The sequence below is a fragment of the Vulpes lagopus genome, chromosome 4, assembly GCF_018345385.1.
Source record: "Vulpes lagopus strain Blue_001 chromosome 4, ASM1834538v1, whole genome shotgun sequence".
NCBI classification, from domain to species: domain Eukaryota; kingdom Metazoa; phylum Chordata; class Mammalia; order Carnivora; family Canidae; genus Vulpes; species Vulpes lagopus.
Window position 1 is genome coordinate 112,872,767 of NC_054827.1, and position 19,814 is coordinate 112,892,580.

The 19,814-nt window shown below is 41.3% G+C and overlaps 2 protein-coding genes across 5 annotated transcripts in view; one reads left to right on the forward strand and one right to left on the reverse strand.

Annotated features, from left to right (window-relative positions):
- Window positions 1-679: 679 nt before the first annotated feature.
- PEX11A (peroxisomal biogenesis factor 11 alpha) lies at window positions 680-11,357 on the reverse strand. The gene is made up of 3 exons (XM_041751009.1): window positions 11,161-11,357; window positions 4,940-5,055; window positions 680-2,710 (listed from the first exon to the last, which is right to left on the reverse strand). The coding sequence occupies exons 1-3, from the start codon at window positions 11,214-11,216 to the stop codon at window positions 2,139-2,141; spliced, it is 744 nt and encodes a 247-aa protein (XP_041606943.1). The 5' UTR covers window positions 11,217-11,357; the 3' UTR covers window positions 680-2,138.
- Window positions 11,283-19,814, forward strand: part of WDR93 (WD repeat domain 93) — a 51,257-nt gene continuing 42,725 nt past the window's right edge. For 2 of the 4 annotated variants that reach the window (XM_041750999.1, XM_041751000.1), the window contains exon 1: window positions 11,283-11,410. The gene's annotated coding sequence lies outside the window, so the exon portion shown is untranslated. The remainder of the gene's footprint in view (window positions 11,411-19,814) is intronic. The other 2 variants (XM_041751001.1, XM_041751002.1) reach the window with 2 other exon arrangements.

Here is a 19,814-nt window from a genome sequence, read left to right on the forward strand (position 1 = left end):
AAGGACAGTTATCTTCTTTCCTCCTCCTCCCCACCCCGCCACACCCTCACCCCTTTACCTTTCCACATGAGCATAGAGACCTTGGTCCTCCTGTATAAAGTAGATCCCAGAGCTAAGCATGGCATTCAAACATCTGTTGTTGGATAAATTCTCAGGGAACAATATTCAGTTGTGAATGTACTGGCCTGTACATCTATTAGGAATGTCTTTGGTTTTTAGAACCCCTCATGAATGTGGAGGCTCGGAGTGGGGAGGTAGTTAGAAATGAGAAAGATGCACAGGGAAGGATGTACCAGGGTACCATTAAGGTTTTCACAAATTCCAGAAGGGGTGGTTATTATCCAAACTCATCACCACCCTAAATTAGAGGACAAAAGTACCAAGATGGACACTACCATAACATGCCACCACAGATTTGAGGCCAACTTCTCCAGACAGAAGCCAAAGCACCATCTGACAGAGTTAATACAGAAGACCCTCTCCTGGATGAGATCATCCCAGAGGTCTCTTTCAACCCAGATGTTCCGATCTAAAGCTTTCTTGATCATCTTCCTCAGCTTGGGTCCTCCAGGCGAGAGCTTATTTTTCCTGGAGCTCTCTCTACCAACTGTGTATACTCTGATCATCTCTGGATCGCCCTTCTTCATTCCCAGAATATATTCACAGATACAAGAGTGTCTTTTGTCTAGAAATTTATTAGACATAATTAACCTTTGATAGTAGAGGATCTGGACAAAGTAATATTTAATTGCTTAAAACTTTTTACTTGCCCTGACCTAGCAGCTTTCATTCATCTTAAAATTCCCCAAGTGTTTTCTCAAATCTCGTTATCTTGACTAATCACTTTAAAAATAAGAGAGCCAAGGACCTGAGTCTACTTCTTAAGAATCTCATTCACATTTGTGGGAAATTTATTTAGTGGCATTTCTCTTCTCATTTCCCTTCAGGTAAGTGAAATGGCTTTACTGATAGGACTGACATTGGCTTCCTACCTGACAACATCCTATTTTTCTATATCACTGCCCTCCAATTGGAGGATCTGCAATCATAAATAAGAACTCAACACCCAAGATGGGAAGGAATAAATGGTATTCTCAGTAGCCCCTTATTGCTCTTTCCACTCCCCCAACCACCCCACACATATGAAGCCTGATTTATCACAGAAAATTGTGATGCTCCTCCATTCAGAGTATTCGTGAAATTTCTTAACTGCATGAATTTTGATGAAAATTAATGTACAAGTACCTAAACTGTTATATGGCTTTAAATAAAAAATCTAGTTGATAAATCTAGATAGTTTTTTTTTTATATAAATCACTAACAAAATTCTAAAAAAAGGCTTTTCACACAGGATTCTGGAGTCTCACACTTCTACTCAATCAGGAAGGCAACAAACTATTTTGGAAAGAACACTGGATTGGGAGTGAGAGGAATGAGGTGCTGGCCTGTTTTTTTAACCTGTTTCGTCCACCTGTCACAGGCTACCCACAAGCACCTGTTGTGACCTCCCATATTACAGGTACTCTAGTCCTTTCCATGTGCTTCTGATTTCTGCTTACTCACTGCACTACCCAGTCATCATTTACACCATGAAGGGACCTGATGCATTTCTGATTCTACTTCCGGACAAAGAAATGACAGGATAAAAGGACGTAAGCCTAGCTCCCCTGTGCCTTGGCATGGGCCTCTATGGAGAAGTGGGGGGAGGCAAGAGCTGGGGTTGGTATCTGGTCAGAGGAATGAGAGGCCTCTACTAGGTCTGAGAGAGGGCTGGGTATCAGACCTACAGTAGTGAGTGAGGCACACAACCAAAAGGTCACTGTATATTAATGTTCAATTGTTTGGGCCTTTTTCAATTTTCACCTACTCAGCAAATAGTAAGCTCCCACTATGAGCATATCAGATGCTCGATTAAATATTAGATGAAAAGAAAACACTCAGAAATGCAGAAGTCACTCCATCTCTCTAAAAAACACAAATTTTCAGGCACTCCTGTTCTCCATTCTTGGCCCCACCTCTGCTCACATTGCTGGTCATGAAATGCTCCCATGAATGAGTCTCTATGCTCAGTATAGCATGGTTTGTGGCTCACAAAAATGTCCATCCTAAGGATGCTGTCTCTTCAGTCTGAAACCACTTCAGTGCATCTTCAGCCTCATCTGAGGATATGCCACAATGATGATGCCTGCTATGGAAGACACAAGACCTCCAAGTCCAATAAGGCCAGGATTGGACTTATAGATCCCCAACTGGTCCAAGGGGTTCAAGATATCGCAGAAGTTCTTCACTGTGTCCAGGAACAAGGGAGGATGCTTCTTCAGAGAGCGGAATAAGAGAAGGAGAAAGGACTGGAGCCACTCTGTTTCCTCATCAGCCACGTTGTACCCAAGAGGATCTTGAGACAGTGACTTCTCCCTCTTTGCTCTGTTGTGTGCAATCTTTTCCATCTGCAGGGAAATTTCATACAGATCCCTGGCCAGGCTCAGCAGGAGAGAATAGTAGTAATGGCGGGCCGCCCACATTCGCCATTTCTCTTTGTTAATGCCAGAGGCAAGCCCTACGCTCCTCACCCAGAGGATGGTATCACAGATGAAATAAATCACACGGTTCATGTTGGCTAACGTTAGGCATACACGGGGCACCAGGTCAGTGGCATGAATGCTCTGCTGAGTCGCCTGCACAGCATGTACTACATTGCCTAGTCTGAACCCTGCAAGAAGAACCCACAACAGTTAACAAATATTTAGTTACTATGGGATATGAAGGCAGGATCCCTATATCAGGATGAGAGACCAATGCTGGTGTTCTGACAACTGACTGTCATTTGAGGCTCAGTCTTCACTCAGGAATAAGGAAGGACTTTACAGCATATTAAGGACACCCAAAATGATCCTGGAAGGCATAAAACACAGCAACTCTTTAAATTTATCACTTCTATTCAAGTGAATACCTTAACACTGGCTTACAACATCCTTCAGGCAAGGTCAATCATGAGTGTGGATTGTGACATTTTACTATTATCAGCTTATCAGCTCTACATCTTTAAATTTTTTTTTTTTTTTATGATAGTCACAGAGAGAGAGAGAGAGAGAGGCAGAGACATAGGCAGAGGGAGAAGCAGGCTCCATGCACCGGGAGCCCGACATGGGATTCGATCCCGGGTCTCCAGGATCGCGCCCTGGGCCAAAGGCAGGCACTAAACCGCTGCGCCACCCAGGGATCCCTCTACATCTTTAGAAGTAGTACTATGATAACATGAAGTCTAGATGCAACTTTATTTACTTCCTTGTCTATTTTTGCACATATTAAGGTTTGATTCACTGTGGCCATTCCTCCCGACCCAGATGCCAATATCCTTTTGGAGAGTCCGATACCTTAGATTTTATTGACTTTCCAGACAAAAGACTTTGTTTGTTTGTTTTTTGTTTTTAAATAAAACACCATTATCATTTTGCCATCTCTGTGTCCCAAAGCCCTTTCAGCTCCGTAGAGATGGTAGGATTTAGAAGATAGGAAAACTATTAATATTGTCATATGTAACTCCTAGTTGAATTCAATCAACCACTATAAGGCATAGCCATATCTGAGCATGTAATTCAATTAATCGGGGATGTATTAATCAACAAATATTTACTGAGTATCTACTCAGAATGAGTTATAGTCCTAAACATTATGGAGAATACAAAAGAAGTATTTTCCATTAAGGACCATATCTTTGACTCACCAAATACTTAATATCCTCAATAGACTTATAATCTCAAGAGAATGTCTGGTATTATATCAAAAATAACACAAAACAGAGTATGTAATGAATAATCCTGGGTTCCAGTTCGGACTCTTGCATCAAAATGGCTGAATGACCATGGTTAATTCCTTCCTCAACTTCAGAGACTAGTGACCTCTAAAGGACCTGTGAGTTCTAACATACTAAAGAATCTGAGAACTTCTAATCCTATCCTTCAAAGCCATCCCCCAAAGCTCACCCTACCCCCAACATGCCTCCACTTGAAAATTTAAGTCTTCTGGGCATCCCAGTGGCTCAGCAGTTTAGCGCTGCCTTCAGCCCAGGGCCTGATCCTGGAGGCCAGGGATCGAGTCCCACGTCGGGCTCCCTGAATGGAGCCTGCTTCTCCCTCTGCCTGTGTCTCTGCCTCTCTCTCTCTCTCTCTGTGTTTCTCATGAATAAATAAATAAAAATCTTTTCAAAAAAAAAAAAAAAAAGAAAATTTAAGTCTTCTGTCAAACTAGTTTCCTCATTGATGGTCCAATACAATGGTCTGCTCATAACAGTTCTGAGCCTTCATGGAGGAAATCATCCTTCAGAAAGGCTCTCCTTCCCTTATTCTCTAGCTACAGCTCAAGTTCCACTTCCTCCTAAACCTTTCTTTCCCTCTATCCTAGCTAATATATTTAGCACTAAATCTTATTATTTACACCATGTAATCTTATTTGTCTCATAAAGCTCAGCACCATACCTAAGGTAGGTACGCAAAAATAATTGTTCAACATCTAATTTCTATATTCCACTCTAACATCTCCACCTTCCTGCTGTGACAACATCTGAAAAAAGGTAAGCTATTCTGCTCTTCTAGAAAATACAAAGGCCTTCCAGGAGCCAGAAGCTCATGTTAGGGACTGCCAAAACGTTGTACAATTCTAAGAATGAAAAACGAGCAAAATGCCATATATCCACTGGTTATGATTAAGCAAAAAGATACGGTACAGCACCAAGTGTGCACAGAGGAGGGTGTTTGCAAATGGTCGGTAGCAAAACATCGAATTTTCTGGGCCTGTCATTTCATGAGGGCAGCCTTACTGGTCAACTTCATCAAAAAACATGATGGATTAGAAATCAATGATCTAGAAAGCATTTTGTGAATTACAGGGTCTGATGATTTGAAACCAGGAGCCACTGTCCCTCAAGAGACCAGGTACTTACATTTACGGCCAGTGCTCACACTGGACTCCAGTTTCTTGAGCTTCATTACCACCTTCTCTTTGCCAGCTTTAGGCTCTAACAAATATCTAAGCAACATGCATGTGTACTGAGTGGCTCTGAAATGGAAAAAAAAAAATGAGGAGAATGATTTACAAACCAAACAAAATTTGATTCATGCAGTAAGGAAAGCAGAAAAGTGTGTTGCTAAAAGCAAAATTTCCAAGACAATTTCTCATGGAAGTGGCTCTTACAAGAGCATAATTTTGCAACAGTCACTCCAAGGGCCAAAGGGTAGAACATGTGATGGAAATATGACACAAAGGTAATGCAACAGAACTCTGCAGGAATAGTGAACAGCCCCCCTAAAGAGGCCTGTTGCTGGCACAGAGAAATGGGTAGTCAAAGCAGTAAAATGTACAAATATCTCCCTCATGGTAAGTTTCCAGTGATCCATATTCCTTATTTTCTCCTATATAGAATGATTTTTCAGATTTCTAAAATGAAATTTTTACCTACTACCAACTACTGATATGACTGGACATACACTCAAACCAGAACCAAATGAAAAGTTTAGTTGGCACATTGCTTAATTTTTTGTAAAAAGATCAAATACATACCAACATAAATACATATAGATGTGTTTTTATATTCATCTTTCAATATTAAGCAGGAGCCTGTATTTTTTTTAAATTTTTATTTATTTATGATAGTCACAGAGAGAGAGAGAGAGAGAGGGGCAGAGACACAGGCAGAGGGAGAAGCAGGCTCCATGCGCCGGGAGCCCGACGTGGGATTCGATTCTGGGGCTCCAGGATCATGCCCCGGGCCAAAGGCAGGCGCCAAACCGCTGCGCCACCCAGGGATCCCGAGCCTGTATTTATATAAAACCCTAACTAGTTTTGTTTTGTTTTTTTCCCTAAAAATACTAAATATTCAGTAAAGTGATTTTTGCTAGGACTATAAATAACAATCCTTACTAACAGCAATGTAACACATGAGAAATTTTATATCACAGAATCAAACATCTAAACACATTAATATTTAACAAAGTGGGTGCCTGTTTCCCACAGTCCTGTAACTGCACTGCAACCACTGTCAGCTACCAATATTATGCTCAATAAAATGTGGCACATTTTCCAAAATGGTAAACTTGGTACTGGAGGTGAACTAAAAAGAATCAATCTCTTTCTCTCTCTCTCTTTTAAAGTAGCTTGAAAATAAATAAATAAATAAAGTAGCTTCATGGCCATAGAGCTCAAGCTGGTCACACCAATAAGTCCCCCTTTTTCAGATTTGGTCTAATAACAGGAATGTGTCCCAAACCAAGGTATTATTTTATGAATGCCAGTTAGTTTATGGGAGCTATAGATCACCATGGGTGTTGGGAAATAAATACTAGAGATCTCAGATCTTACTGAAAAGTATATCATAAACAATTTGTTTATTAACCAACCTCACTGATAAACCTTGCAGGGTACATTCTGAGAGCAGTGCATCAGAAGGCTTCTATTTTAATGAAGCTTGTATATAATGCAACCATTTAAAAAAATCCATCAAATTAATTACAACAGTAGTATGGGTTGGTTATTACTATGTGGGCACTGGAGTCAACCATGTGGATTTCAATCTCGGTTCTGCCACTTAGTTCCTATTAACCTTCTGCCTCAGTTTCCCAATCTGTAAAATGGGAATAATTCAGAGTATCTACCTCTTAGGGTTGTGATGAGGTTAAACGAATGAACAGCTGTAACACACTGAGAACAAAATCTGGATAAAATCGGCTTCCAAAAGTCTCATGACCAGGGCCATTCATGGACTGTCTTAGCCCTTCCACATCCAGAAGAGAAGGGAAGGGAAAGATGTTAAATGAAATCACAACCCTAACTATTCTTTCTTTATTAAGAATCAACCAAATTTCTTTTTTTTTTCAACCAAATTTCTAAAAGAAATATCATTAGTGTTACTAATTGGAAACTAATTAGTGTTAAAGCACAATCTCAGGGCACCTGGGTGGCTCTGCGGTTGAGCATCTACCTTTGGCTCAGGTCATGATCTTGGGGTCCTGGGACAGAGCCCCATGTCAGGCTCCCTGCTAAGCAGGGAGTCTGTTTCTTCCTCTTCCTCCCACTCATGCTCTCTCTTTCTCAAGTGAATAAATAAAATCTTAAAAAAAAAAAAAAAAGCACAATCTCTGTCTAGTATTTCCAGCAGCATAGCATGCACCTTAGAGGTACAATTAGTTCTGTCTCTCCATATTGTACTTTGTTTTATGGTTCACAAAACTATTCCACACACTGGGCAGCCCGGGGGGCTCAGTGGTTTAGTGCCTGCCTTCGGCCCAGGGCATGATCCTGGAGACCCGGGATTGAGTCCCACGTCGGGCTTCCTGCATGGAACCTGCTTCTCCCTCTGCCTGTGTCTCTGCCTCTCTTTCTCTCTCTCTGTGTGTCTCTCATGAATAAATAAAATCTTTAAAAAAAAAAAAAAACTATTCCACACAGAATCTTGAAGGGGCCAAGAGCAGGCTGCCCCAAAATCTGTACACTGATTATTTTAAATAAAAGTTACTGAAGAAACAGCTGGTACAAGGACACTCAGAGCCTCCTTCATCCCCCAGAAAGCAGGAAACATATCTCCCACATGAAAAATACCCTCCCTGTACTAAGAAGTAAAATGATCAAATATTTTGAAATGTTCTATGTAGGAAATGTAGGAACAGGAAATCTTGCTTCCTAACAAACTTTAGTCAGATCTTTAATCATGGCCATTTTTAACATTTTTATCATTTATAGACAGTTAATACTTTACTCAAGATTCTTTTACAAAAGCTTCCTGCAAATATGTTTTATCTTAAGAGATTCCTAAAAATGAATTTTGACAAATAAAGGTTTTGATAACCTTAAGATTATTATACTGAACTGGGTAAGGAATTTTGGAACTAATGGAAGAAAAGAATTTAAGCAGATCAAGAATAAATAACGACTAAATGAACTTTGGAGAATAATTATAATTGACAATTTTGCTTGAAACATTGCTAATTTTTTAATGCTTTGTTTTACAGATTTAAGAAAAGTTTTTCTCTTAACCTATGATTTACAACAATTTCTTTCTCTCCTTATCTGATCCCTCCAGAATTCAAAAACTCTCATTGAATTATTCTTTTTTTTTTTTTTTTTTGGACAATATTTAGGTAAGTTCAGTAAGAATTAGTTCTCCTTGTAACAGGACACAAGTGGAAACATGGGTTACATTACCAAGGCTTTGACTGGAATGTCACACTTGGGAGACAGGCATTGACTCAGATATGACTGGACAGTTTTAAGGCAGTAAGGGTGACTCTAAGGAGCCAGTAAGGGCCTTTGGAAAAAGAGCCTGATAGCTTGCTTACAGGGCTCCCAGCAGCCTTACCAGGTGAGTAAAGGAGGCCACTTCCGGACAGATCCAAGAACCTCAGGGTACTTTGGGGACCTCAAGAAGAGAAGAATTAACTTTTTTTTTTTTTTTTAGATTTTATTTATTTATTCTTGAGACAGAGAGGGGTGGGGGACAGAGGCAGGCAGAGGGAGGAGCAGGCTCCACGCAGGGAGCCCGACGTGGGACTGGATCCCGGGACTCCAGGATCACACCCTGGGCCAAGGGCAGGCGCTCAACCGCTGAGCCACCCAAGCATCCCGAGAAGAATTAACCTTAATCTCTCGGTATTACAGGTGAAGTCTGATGGCAATATTTGACCTGGCTTCTGGCTTCAAGAGGTTGTTTAAAGTTCAGTATGGAGATTCCTAATAAAAAAGTTCCAGCAAAGCAGATTTAAAAGAGCCTATATGTTTAATCACTGTTTTTGCTTTTTGCTGCACTTATGTAAATAATCAGGCCAAGTTTATACCAACTAGATTTATTTTGTAAGAAATTAGTCTTGATTTGGCTCTCTTTGGTAAAATGAGAGTGAGTATATGAAAAAAATTATGTTTCAATAATACACCTTTGTGGAAATTAGATTCAAATACAATTCTTTATAAACTGGGCTAGATCCTAATTTCTTCTAGCTTCTTCCGAAGCCTGGTTACAATTCTTCAAACTAGTATTTTTGGTATTTCCTATCCTTTTGACGTGAAATCATTTGATAACTAGGATTGCCCTTTTTCTTAAAGCCCCACAAACTGAGTATGAACAACTTGATGTGAACTTCAGAAAAGTCACAACAGTTCACACATGAACAATCTTCATGCCTGGTGCTCTACAAGCCACTCAAGATGATCTCCAGAAACACTCAACTACAAACCAAGAAACTCTTGTCAGGTTGCCACTGCCTGCCCTCACTTTATGTAAAGATGCTTTAAACCTTAACAACTAGAAATCTTTGACTGGCTACATTCAGAACTCAGAAGCTGGTTCATAATTTGATCTAATCATTAATTGTTTTTTTTTTTTGTTTGTTTGTTTCCCTAAAGATGCCTTACTTATAATCTGATAATTTGAACCCTGGCCAAATTTAGAACACACTTGCGTCACCACCTCCTGAAATGAGTTTAACTAAAATGACCTATCGTCGGAACTAAGACACTGGTTCAAGGACACGGGACAATCTACCAGCTCAACTTTTAATGTAAGAAACTTCCAGGGAAGTTTCGGAAAGGGAAACTGTAGGGGCCAAGGGTAGGCCAACCCAAAAGGTGCCACTCTGGCATATAGATTATTCTAAATAAAAGTTATTTAAGAAACAGCAGTGCAAGGACACTCAGACCCTTCTCCATTCCATCCCCCAGAAAGTAGGAAACACATCTCCCATGAGAAAAAAATACCCTCCTTGTACTAAGTAAAAAGACTTCCTTATCACCAAAGATAGGGGCTTTAAAACAGAGAAATCTATAGAAACAAACCTCGTTACTTTTTTTTTTCTCTTCTTCTCATCTTAATATTTCAGCCTAAATCCTGTCTAGGATTCGCTCCTAAATGAAGCTCCAAAACACCTGTTTTCTTTATCTTGCCAATTCTTCACAAATATATTGTCTGTTTGTCTAAAATGTAGACAAACTGCCTCCCCGGGTCATTTCTTTAGGTCTTAATTTCAATGCTGGGACTCTGTGCACACACCTTTTTTTTTTTTTTTCCTGTTTCGTGTACATTTATTTCTTAGTCTAGTTGAAAGACCTTAAGGATAGAGGGAGAATCTTTTTTTTTTTTTTTTATGATAGTCACAGAGAGAGAGAGAGAGAGAGAGAGAGAGAGAGAGGCAGAGACACAGGCAGAGGGAGAAGCAGGCTCCATGCACCGGGAGCCCGATGTGGGATTCGATCCCGGGTCTCCAGGATCGCGCCCTGGGCCAAAGACAGGCGCCAAACCACTGCGCCACCCAGGGATCCCTAGAGGGAGAATCTTTACTTCCCTACAATCTCAGTGAGATAGGAGGGCAATAATAGAAGAGAAATACAATTTCTGTCTCTCCATAAGCATTTCATGGGGGTATTTGAAGCCACAACCAAGTGGCTAGCTTCCCCGGCCACAAATGTCAGCCCAAAGTTCATCTTAAAAATAAATGAATAAACAAACAGTCTTGGGTTGGGGGGGGGGGGGGGAGCGGGGCACGCCTAGTTGGCTCAGTCGGTGGAGCGGTGGACTCTGGATCTCGGGGTTGCCAGTTCGAGTCCCACTGTGGTGTAGCGATTACTTTAAAAAATTAAAAATTTTACATAAAAATGGTCAGTGAAACTTCTGTGAACATGAAGAAATTATTAAAAAAGGCATTTAAATGAAAAAAATTAAAAATTTTAAAAGATTTTGTTTATTTATTCATGAGAGACACAGAGAGAAGCAGAGACACAGGCAGAGGGAGAAGCAGGCTCCTCACAGGGAGCCCGATGCGGGACTCGATCCTGGATTCTAGGATCACGCCCCGAGCCTGGGTGGCTGACGCTCAACCGCTGAGCCACCCAGGCGTCCCCCCAAAAATCAAATTCTTAAAAAGAACTCCCGGGAGGAATGCCGAGTGGAGAAGACCCGGTGTTCCCCGGGTTAGGAGAGCGCTGGTGGACTGGTGTGCCGTGGTTGGGGTCAGGGCGGCCGCGAGGCCCGGTCCGGCAGAGTGCCGGCGAGAAGGGCTTCGGAACCCAATTCCGTCCCGCCGCCGTCCACTGGGCGAGTCCCTCCTCGGGGAGCCGGGGGTCACGGGACCAGCTCGGGTCGCAGCGCCAGGAAGGGGTGCAGGCCGCCGGCACCTGACTCACCTGAAGAGTCGGTCCCGGCCCTGGGTCTGGTTGGTGAAGCGGGTGAAGGCATCCATGGCGCCCGGCCAGAGGCCACGTGTCGCTCCGGGTTCGGTCCGGAGTCCTCAAAGGTATCACTGGGTCCCTGCGGGAGAGGCTGAATCTCCCCGCCTCCACCGGGGCGGGCGCGCCTTCGGAAGAGCGACTTCACGGGCTTCCGGCGGGAACCGGAAGTGGCGGTTACTAAGGAGACGCACCGCCGCCGGCCCAGGTGAGCGGAACTTCGGCTTCCCGGCGCGTGTTCAGCGATTCCCCGCGTGTCCCTGGACACCCCTCGATATCTAGAGTCTCTTAGAGAGGGGCTCTGCTGGGGGGCGGGTACCCGGGCTCTGAGGAAGGGGAGGACCCATCTCCCCAGCCTCGGGTGTCCCCGGAGATCCTGGGAACTCCCTGCGGCATCCCGAATGAAGATTCCCCCGAGGTTTTGCTTGGGGACTTTGGGGCTTAATCATTTCCCACCGCTATGCCTCTTGAGCACCACCAGCTGCGGGTCTGGGGAAGAAATGCTTAGCGCAGAGATCAGCCAGTGCGTGGCATGTACTTCTAGCATGGAAAACCCGGTAAAATGAGAGAATTTTCTGTTTGGATCATTGAGTCCTCAAAGAAGATTGCTGCCTGAGGATATCCTAGAAGGGCTAATATGAACAAAGTGGAGGCAGAAACTGATTTCGAGGAAATTGCACCACTGAACGTTGGTTCTTTGGGGCTTGAAAACATGGAAATTCCACCTGTTCCATAGCAGTAATTTTACGAAATATATCCCCTCTAATCAAAAAGTGAGGTCACCTATTTTTCTAATCGTTATTGCCTTGGTCATTCCTGCCCTTAAAATGTGCAGGCCTCGGGGTAGAATTGCAAATACAGACCCACAAACCATATGTTTTTTATTTCATTATTTTTTAAAAAATATTTTGTATATTTTAAATATTTTTATTTCTTTATTTGAGAGAGTACCCCAGAGGCATGCAGTGAGTGGGGGCTAGGGCAGCAGGAGAGGATCCCCAGGGGACTGGTGCTGAGCACTGTGTGGGGCTCCATCTCAGGACCCTGAAATCATAACCTGAGCTGAAACCAAGAGTCAGAGGCTTAAAGACTGAGCCACCCAGATGCCCCAAAAGATTTTAAGTAACCTCTACACCCATCCTGGGGATCGAACCCATAACCTTGAAATCAAGAGTCCTGAGCTCCAAGGGCTGAACCAGCTAGGCACCTCTCCCACATTTCATATGTTTAAATATTTGGAAGGTTTTTTAAAAAAAAATATTTATTTGAGATAGAGCAGGAGCAAGAGAGAGAGATGTGTGGGGGTGGGGAAGGGTAGGAGAGAGAATAAGAGAGAGAGAGAGAGAGAGAGAGAGAGAGAGAGAGAGAGAGAAAAGCAGGCTCCTCTCTGAGCAGGGAGCCCGATGCAGGGCTCAATCCCAGGTCCCTGGGAATCACACTCAGAGCAGAAAGCAGATGCTCAACTGACTGAGCCACCCAGGTACCCCTAAATATTTTAAAGTTTTAAGTCTAGGTAACCAATTGTCACATCAGATATGTTCTGTTCTCCTACCTTGTCAAATATATTTTCATAATGACCTACAAGTTCAGTTTCACATTCAGAATTCTTGTGCTCCTTGAAATACCTGGAAACACGGCTGGAATGTGGGACTGTGGGGAGAGCTGGCCCCCAGTCCTTTCCCACCCGCCACTTCTCTTCTCATTCCTGGTTCCCATCCACATCACTTGAGGGGGCCTTGCATACAATGTGTGGATATTCCAAGCCACATCCAAGTTCTGCCCATACTCCTGCAAACAGCCACGCCCTGGCCACCTTTCAGGTCTAGGAGTGCACATATTAGCATCTGGGCCTGCCCTCAAGAGAAAGCTGGGAAAGAGGCTTGTGTTGGCCTTGGCATCATCTGGGCAGTGAATTTCAGGTTATAGTTACCTGAATGTGGTCTAGACTCCAGAAGGATGCATCTAGGCTCTCGGTACGTATAATCTCTTGGCCCCATAAATTGCTCATCCTTGTCAGAGGTAAGTGCTTGTAAGAGAGGCATTTAGTATTCTCTAAATTGATGTCCCAGGTCAGGGCAATACTGCAAGCAAATGGTTTGTTGATGCTGGCATGTACCAACCACTGTGCTAAGGCCTAGGTTAATGAGTGACATAAGTAAATAGTAAATACAACACGGTGATATGATGATAAAGATGAGCACAGGGTGCTTTTAAAGACAGATTTATATTGTCTCCTACACCTATAATTCTTCCTTTTCCACAATATTATACAAATTGAATCATGTAGTATATAGCTTTTTCTATCTGATTTCTTTCACTTAGCATCATGCATTTGAGTTTGTTCCATGTTGTATATATCCTATCTGTAGTTTTTGGCTTTTTAATGTTAAAAAAACAAAGTCCATTGTATGGATGTACCATAGTTCATTATCTCTTCACCCACTGAAGTACATTTGTGTTGTTTCTAGTTTGGGGCAATTATAAATAAAGCTGCTGTAAATATTTAAGTACAGATTTTCATATGAAACAAACTTTTCTTGTGTAATATGTAGGAATGGGATTGCTGAATCATATGACAAGTGTATATTCAACTTTGTGAGAGATTGCTGGACTGTTTTCCAAAGTGGCTATGCTATTGTTTTTAAGATTTTATTTATTTATTCATGAGAGACACAGAGAGAGAGGCAGAGACACAGGCAGAGGGAGAAGCAGGCTCCTTGCAGGCTCCTTGAGCCCGATGTGGGACTTAATCCTGGGATCCCGGGACCCCGGGATCATGACCTGAGCCAAAGACAGGTGCTCAACCACTGAGCCACCCAGGTGTCCCAGTGACTATGCTATTTTATCTGGTCGCCTGTTGATAAACATTTGGGTCGCTTCCAGTTTGGGGCTCTTGCAAATAATGAACCATTATCTGTACGCCAAGCCATAATGAACATTCATATATAAGACTACATGGGGACATATGTTTTCATTCCTTATACCTAGGTGTGGAATGACTGGCTATTGTGGTAGGTAGTATGTTTAACTTTTTAAGAAATTGCTAAACTGTTTTCCAAACTGATTGTACCATTTTATCTTCCCAACAGTAGTTGGAGGAGTTCCGTATCCTCCACATCCTTGACAACACTTGGTGTGGTCTTCTAGCATTAGGCATTCCAGTACACCTGTTGTGGCATCTCACTGTGATTTTATTTGCATTTCACAAACTAATGATGTTGGACATATTTTCATGTGCCAATATGCCATCCAGTCTATCTTCTTTGGTTAAGTGTGCAAATCTTTCGCCCATTTGAAAAAATTGGGTCATTTCTTATAATGGAGTTTTAAGAATGTGCAAAACATTCTGAACACAAGTACTTTATCATATATATGACCTGCAACTGTTTTCTCCCAGTCTGTGGACTACCTTTTATTTTCTAGACAGTGTTTTCTGAAAAGGATAAATTTATTTTTGGAAGGTTTAAATTACTCATTTCTTCTTGTATAGGGTGTACTTCAATGTCATATTTAAGAAATCTTTGTCTAACTAAGGACTGCAAAAGTTTTCTCCTATATTTTCTTCTAGAAGTCTTACAGTTTAAAATTTTACATTTGGGTCTATGATTTACTATTTGAGTTAATTTTTATATATGCTGGAGGGTATAGATCAGAGTTCATTTTTTTAAGATTTTATTTTATTTTTTTTTTAATTTTTTTTAAAATTTATTTATGATAGTCACAGAGAGAGAGAGAGAGGCAGAGACACAGGCAGAGGGAGAAGCAGGCTCCATGCACCGGGAGCCCGATGTGGGATTCGATCCCGGGTCTCCAGGATCGTGCCCTGGGCCAAAGGCAGGCGCCAAACTGCTGCGCCACCCAGGGATCCCTAAAGATTTTATTTTAAAGATTTTATTCATTTGAGAGACAGTGAGAGAGAGAGGGAGAGAGAACAAGTACCTGAGTGGGGGTAGGGGCAGAGGGAGAGAGAGAGAAGCAGACTCTCTGCTGAGCAGGAAGCCTGACACAGGGCTCAATCCTGGGACCCCGGGATCATGACCTGAGTTGAAGGTAGATACTTAACCAACTGTGCCACTCAGACACCCCTTAAGATTTTGTTTTTACGTAATCTCTACACCCAACATGGGATTTGAACTCATAACCCCAAGAGTCACGTGCTCTACCGAATGAGCCAGCCAGGTGCCCCCAGAGTTCATTTTCTTTTCCATTTGTATATCTAATTGCTTCAGCATTACTTATTGAAAAAAAAACTATCCTCTTTTCCATTGGATAATCTTTACTTTGTCAAAAATAAGCTGTCCATACATATGTGAGTCTAATTCTGGGCTCTTTATTTGGTTTCACTGATCGATTTGTGTATTTTGATGCCAGTACCACACTGTCTTGATTACTGTGGCTTTATAATAAGTCTTGAAATAGGTAATGTTAATCCTCCAATTCTGTCCTTCTTTTTCTAAGTTATTTTGGCTATTCTAGGTACTTGGCATTTCCATATGAATTATAAAACCAGCTTCTTAATTTCCTAATTTTTTTTTAAAGGACAGCTGGGACTATCATAGGGATTGTGTTGAATTCATAGATGAATTTGGGGAGAATTGACATCTTAACAAAATTGAGTCTTCCAACCTATAAGCAAGGTGTTCTGTCCATTTATTGAGGTCTTCTTTAATTTCTCTCAGCAGTATTTTACAGTTTCAGCATACAGGTCTTATACATCTTTTGCCAGACTTATCCCTATTTCATATTTTGATACTATTATAAATAGTATTTTTATGTCAATTTTTGTTTTTTGTTGCCAGTTTATAGAAATACAGTAAGTTTTTTATATTGAAATTCTATCCGCAACCCTGCTAACCTCATTTTATTAGTGTTAGTAGATTTTTTTTTTGGTAGATTTCATCAGATTTACTATATAAATAATCATATTGTGTGGGAATAAAGACAGCTTAACATCTTTTCCAATCTGGATACAACAGCTTCATCACCCCAAAAATTTCCCTCATGCTATCTTTTTAAAATAACATCCTCCTGGGACACCTGGGTGGCTCAGTTGTTGAGCGTCTGCCTTCGGCTCAGATCATGATCCTGGGGTTCTGGGATGGAGTCCTGCATCAAGCTCCCCAGAGGGAGTCTACTTCTCTCTCTCCCTATATCTCTGCCTCTCTCTGTGTGTCTCCCATGAATAAATAAATAAAATTAAGAAAAATAACATCCTCCCTCCACACATAGCTCCTGGCAACTACTGATCTGTTCTGCATTACTTGTTTGTGTTTTCTAGAATGCCATATAAATGAAATCACTGCACATAGATTTTGAGACTGGCTTCTTTCACTGTGCATAATGCCTTTGAAATTCACCCATGTTTTTGTCCGTATCAGTAGTTTTTCACTTTTTATTACTGTGTAGTATTCCTTATGTGGCTATCCCACAGTTGGTTTATCCATTTATGTGGTAAAAGTTATTTGGATTGTTTTTTTTATTTGGGGCAATTAAAAATAGAGCTGCTATAGACATTTGTGTACAGGCTTTTGTGTGAATGTAAGTTTTCATAGTCCTGGAGGAGATAGATACCTAGGAGTGCAATTGCTGGGTTATATGGTAAATATATGTTTACCTTCATAAGAAACTGCCAAATCCTTTCCCAGAGTGGTGGTATCATTTCGTATTCCCAACAGCAATGAGGAGTGTCCAGTTGCTCCACAGCTTCATTAGTACTGTCAGTGTGTCATTTTTTTGTATTGTATTGTCAGTATTTTTTTATTTTAGCCATTCTAATAGGTATGTAGTAGTGATCCATAAGTTAGTGAGAAGTGTGTTATTCTTGAGCTCTTGTGTATTTCTAAATATCTTTGTGTCATTGATTTCTGAAATAATTCTGTGTGGTCAGAAAATACTTTGTATTTCTTGAGTATTCTTAAATTTAAGAATTGGCTTATGGCCCAGAATATGATTTGTCTTGAAAAATGTTTCATGTGTACTTAAAAAAGAAGCTGTCCACTGCCGTTGTTGGGTAGGGTGTTCTAGAACACTGCTCCACTGTTCTTTACCTCCTTAGGAAATCTGCTGTCATCCTCTATTTTGTTCCTTTATTCATGTATTCTTTTTCTCTGGCTGCTTTTGAAATCTTGTCTTTATCACCAGTTTTTTTAAAGATTTTATTTATTTATTCATAAGAGACACAGAGACAGAGAGGCAGAAACATAGGCAGAGGGAGAAGCAGACTTCATGAGGGGAGCCCAATGTGGGACTTGATCCCAGGACCTTGGGGTCACGCCCTTAGCCGAAGCAGACACTCCACCACTGAGCCACCCATGTATCCCATTTATCACTAGTTTTATTCATGAAGTGCCTTGGTATAGATTTCTTCGTGTTTCATTTGCTTAGGACTTATTTTTTTTCTTGTATCTGTGAGTTTATAGTTTTCATCAAATTTAGAAACATTTTGTCTATTTCTACAGATTTTTCTGTCTCTTCCCCCTTTAGGGAGTTCAACCACACTTATGTTAGGCTACTTCAGGTTCTCCCACACCTCACTTTCTTCATTTTTTTCTCTCTTTTGTTTCATTTTTGTTTCTGTATCTTTTTCTGTATCTTAAAATTTACTTATCTTCTGTCCATGTAATTCGTTTTGTTTTGAGAGCTTTGATTAATCTAATCAAATGTAGGGGTGCCTGAGTGGCTCAGCTGGTTAAGCATCTGCCTTCGGCTTGGGTCATGATCCCAGAGTCCTGAGATAGAGCCCCATATCAGACTCCCTGCTCAGAGGGGGTCTGCTTCTCTCTCTCCATCTGCTCCTCCCCCGCTGATGAGTACAAGCATGTACTCTCTCATACTCTCTCTCTTAAATAAATAAATTAAAAAAATTTTAAATCTAGTCAAATGTATTCTTTGTCTCAACATAGTAATTTTCATCTCTAAAAGTTTAGTTTGGGTTTCTTTGTATCTTCCACATCTCTAGCTAACATTTCCTCTTGGTTTTTGAACACGTGAAATATAACTGTTTTGTCTGCTAATTCTAATAGCTGTGTTGATGATGAGTCAGTTTCAATTGAGTGACTTTTCTATTTATTATGGCTATGTTTTCTTGCCTCTGCAGACCAAGTAATTTTTTTTTTATTGGATCCCAGACATTTACTTCATTGAATGCTGGATATTTCTGTATTCTTGTAAATATTCTTGGGCTTTGTTCTGGTATGCAGTTAAGTTACTTAGCAATTTTTTGATCTTCTAAGATTTGGCAAAACCAGAGAAGCATTTATTCTAGGGCTAATTTTTTTCCACTAGTTGGCAAGACTCTTCTGAGTACCCCACCCAGTGTTTGTGAATTATGAGGCTTTCCAGTTTCCCTGGTGGAGCTCAGGTTACTGTTTCTACCAGTTAATTCAGGTGGTTCTTTTTTTTTTTTTTTTTTATTTTTTTTTTTTTTATTTATTTATGATAGTCACAGAGAGAGAGAGAGAGAGAGGCAGAGACACAGGCGGAGGGAGAAGCAGGCTCCATGCACCGGGAGCCTGATGTGGGATTCGATCCCGGGTCTCCAGGATCGCGCCCTGAGCCAAAGGCAGGCGCCAAACCGCTGCGCCACCCAGGGATCCCAGTTCAGGTGGTTCTTTTATCTCATATTGAGACTCAGCTCTCTCCTCTACTCATGCACTGGAAACATCACAGATGTATTCTAGCAGACAAGGAAAGATGAAGGCAGCAGGTTTTTATAAGAGTTCCACGGCCCCCAGCACTTTGACAGTATAAGACCCCACTCTGCCACATGTTAAGCATCTTAAAATGGACCCCAGGTGCCACATTAAATGCCTTTATTTAACTATAATTTTGAAAGCCTTTTTATAATTTGTATAGCTTTGTGTTTTATGAAGTACAGATTACTTGTTCTTTTCTATGGTCTGACATGTTACACATACACACAGATTGGAACTGATAAATTGTAATATTTTGTGAGTGTTTAATTATTTTGATTTTGTGGGGATTCTGTTTTGTTTTAGTCCAATTTTTTTGAGTCTCCAATATTTTTGTAAGCTCTAGAAAAAAATTTCACAGGCCTACAAAAATACACTCTGCCTACAAAACTCCTGATTGGTAGCAGTGAGCCTAGAGAGAAAGGAACGAAAGAGACAGCTAGGATTGCAAGTGCTTGAATGGCATCTGGCATCTGGTTGGAAGTGAGGGGAAGGAAAGAGAGCAATCCTGGTTCACTACTCAGCTGGCCTGGGCACAACCATTTGCAGACATGGAAGAAGCAAGAGAAAACCTAAGTGGTAGGAGAGAGGTTGAATTCTCATTGGGACCAAGACAGACCGTCTCTGAGCAGGAGATGGAGAAAGCAGCAAGAATGTCAGATTCTTCTCCCTGCACTATACCACACATTATCTTGGGCTGGCCTGGAAGATGTGACTCATCAATACCCATTTCTGCTGATATCCTTATAATATGAACCATTGCAGCAACTGCCTTGGTTGTCGGTAGCACATCTGTGGTCGTGCAGCAGATATCCCTGGGATATTTATTGGGTTGAGTTAGGCTAAGGTAGGAACATACCTTAGCAATGCAGTAACAATCCTGTGATAAATCAGGAGAGTGGCAGTCTCTAGAAGAAATAG

Coding starts and splice junctions, on each gene's coding strand:
- PEX11A (XM_041751009.1), bottom strand. CDS start 11,216: ATGGATGCCTTCACCCGCTTCACCAACCAGACCCAGGGCCGGGACCGA. Junction 5,056..11,160: donor GGCCGGGACCGACTCTTCAG/GTGAGTCAGGTG, acceptor TTTCCATTTCAG/AGCCACTCAGTACACATGCA. Junction 2,711..4,939: donor TGTGAGCACTGGCCGTAAAT/GTAAGTACCTGG, acceptor TTCTTCTTGCAG/GGTTCAGACTAGGCAATGTA.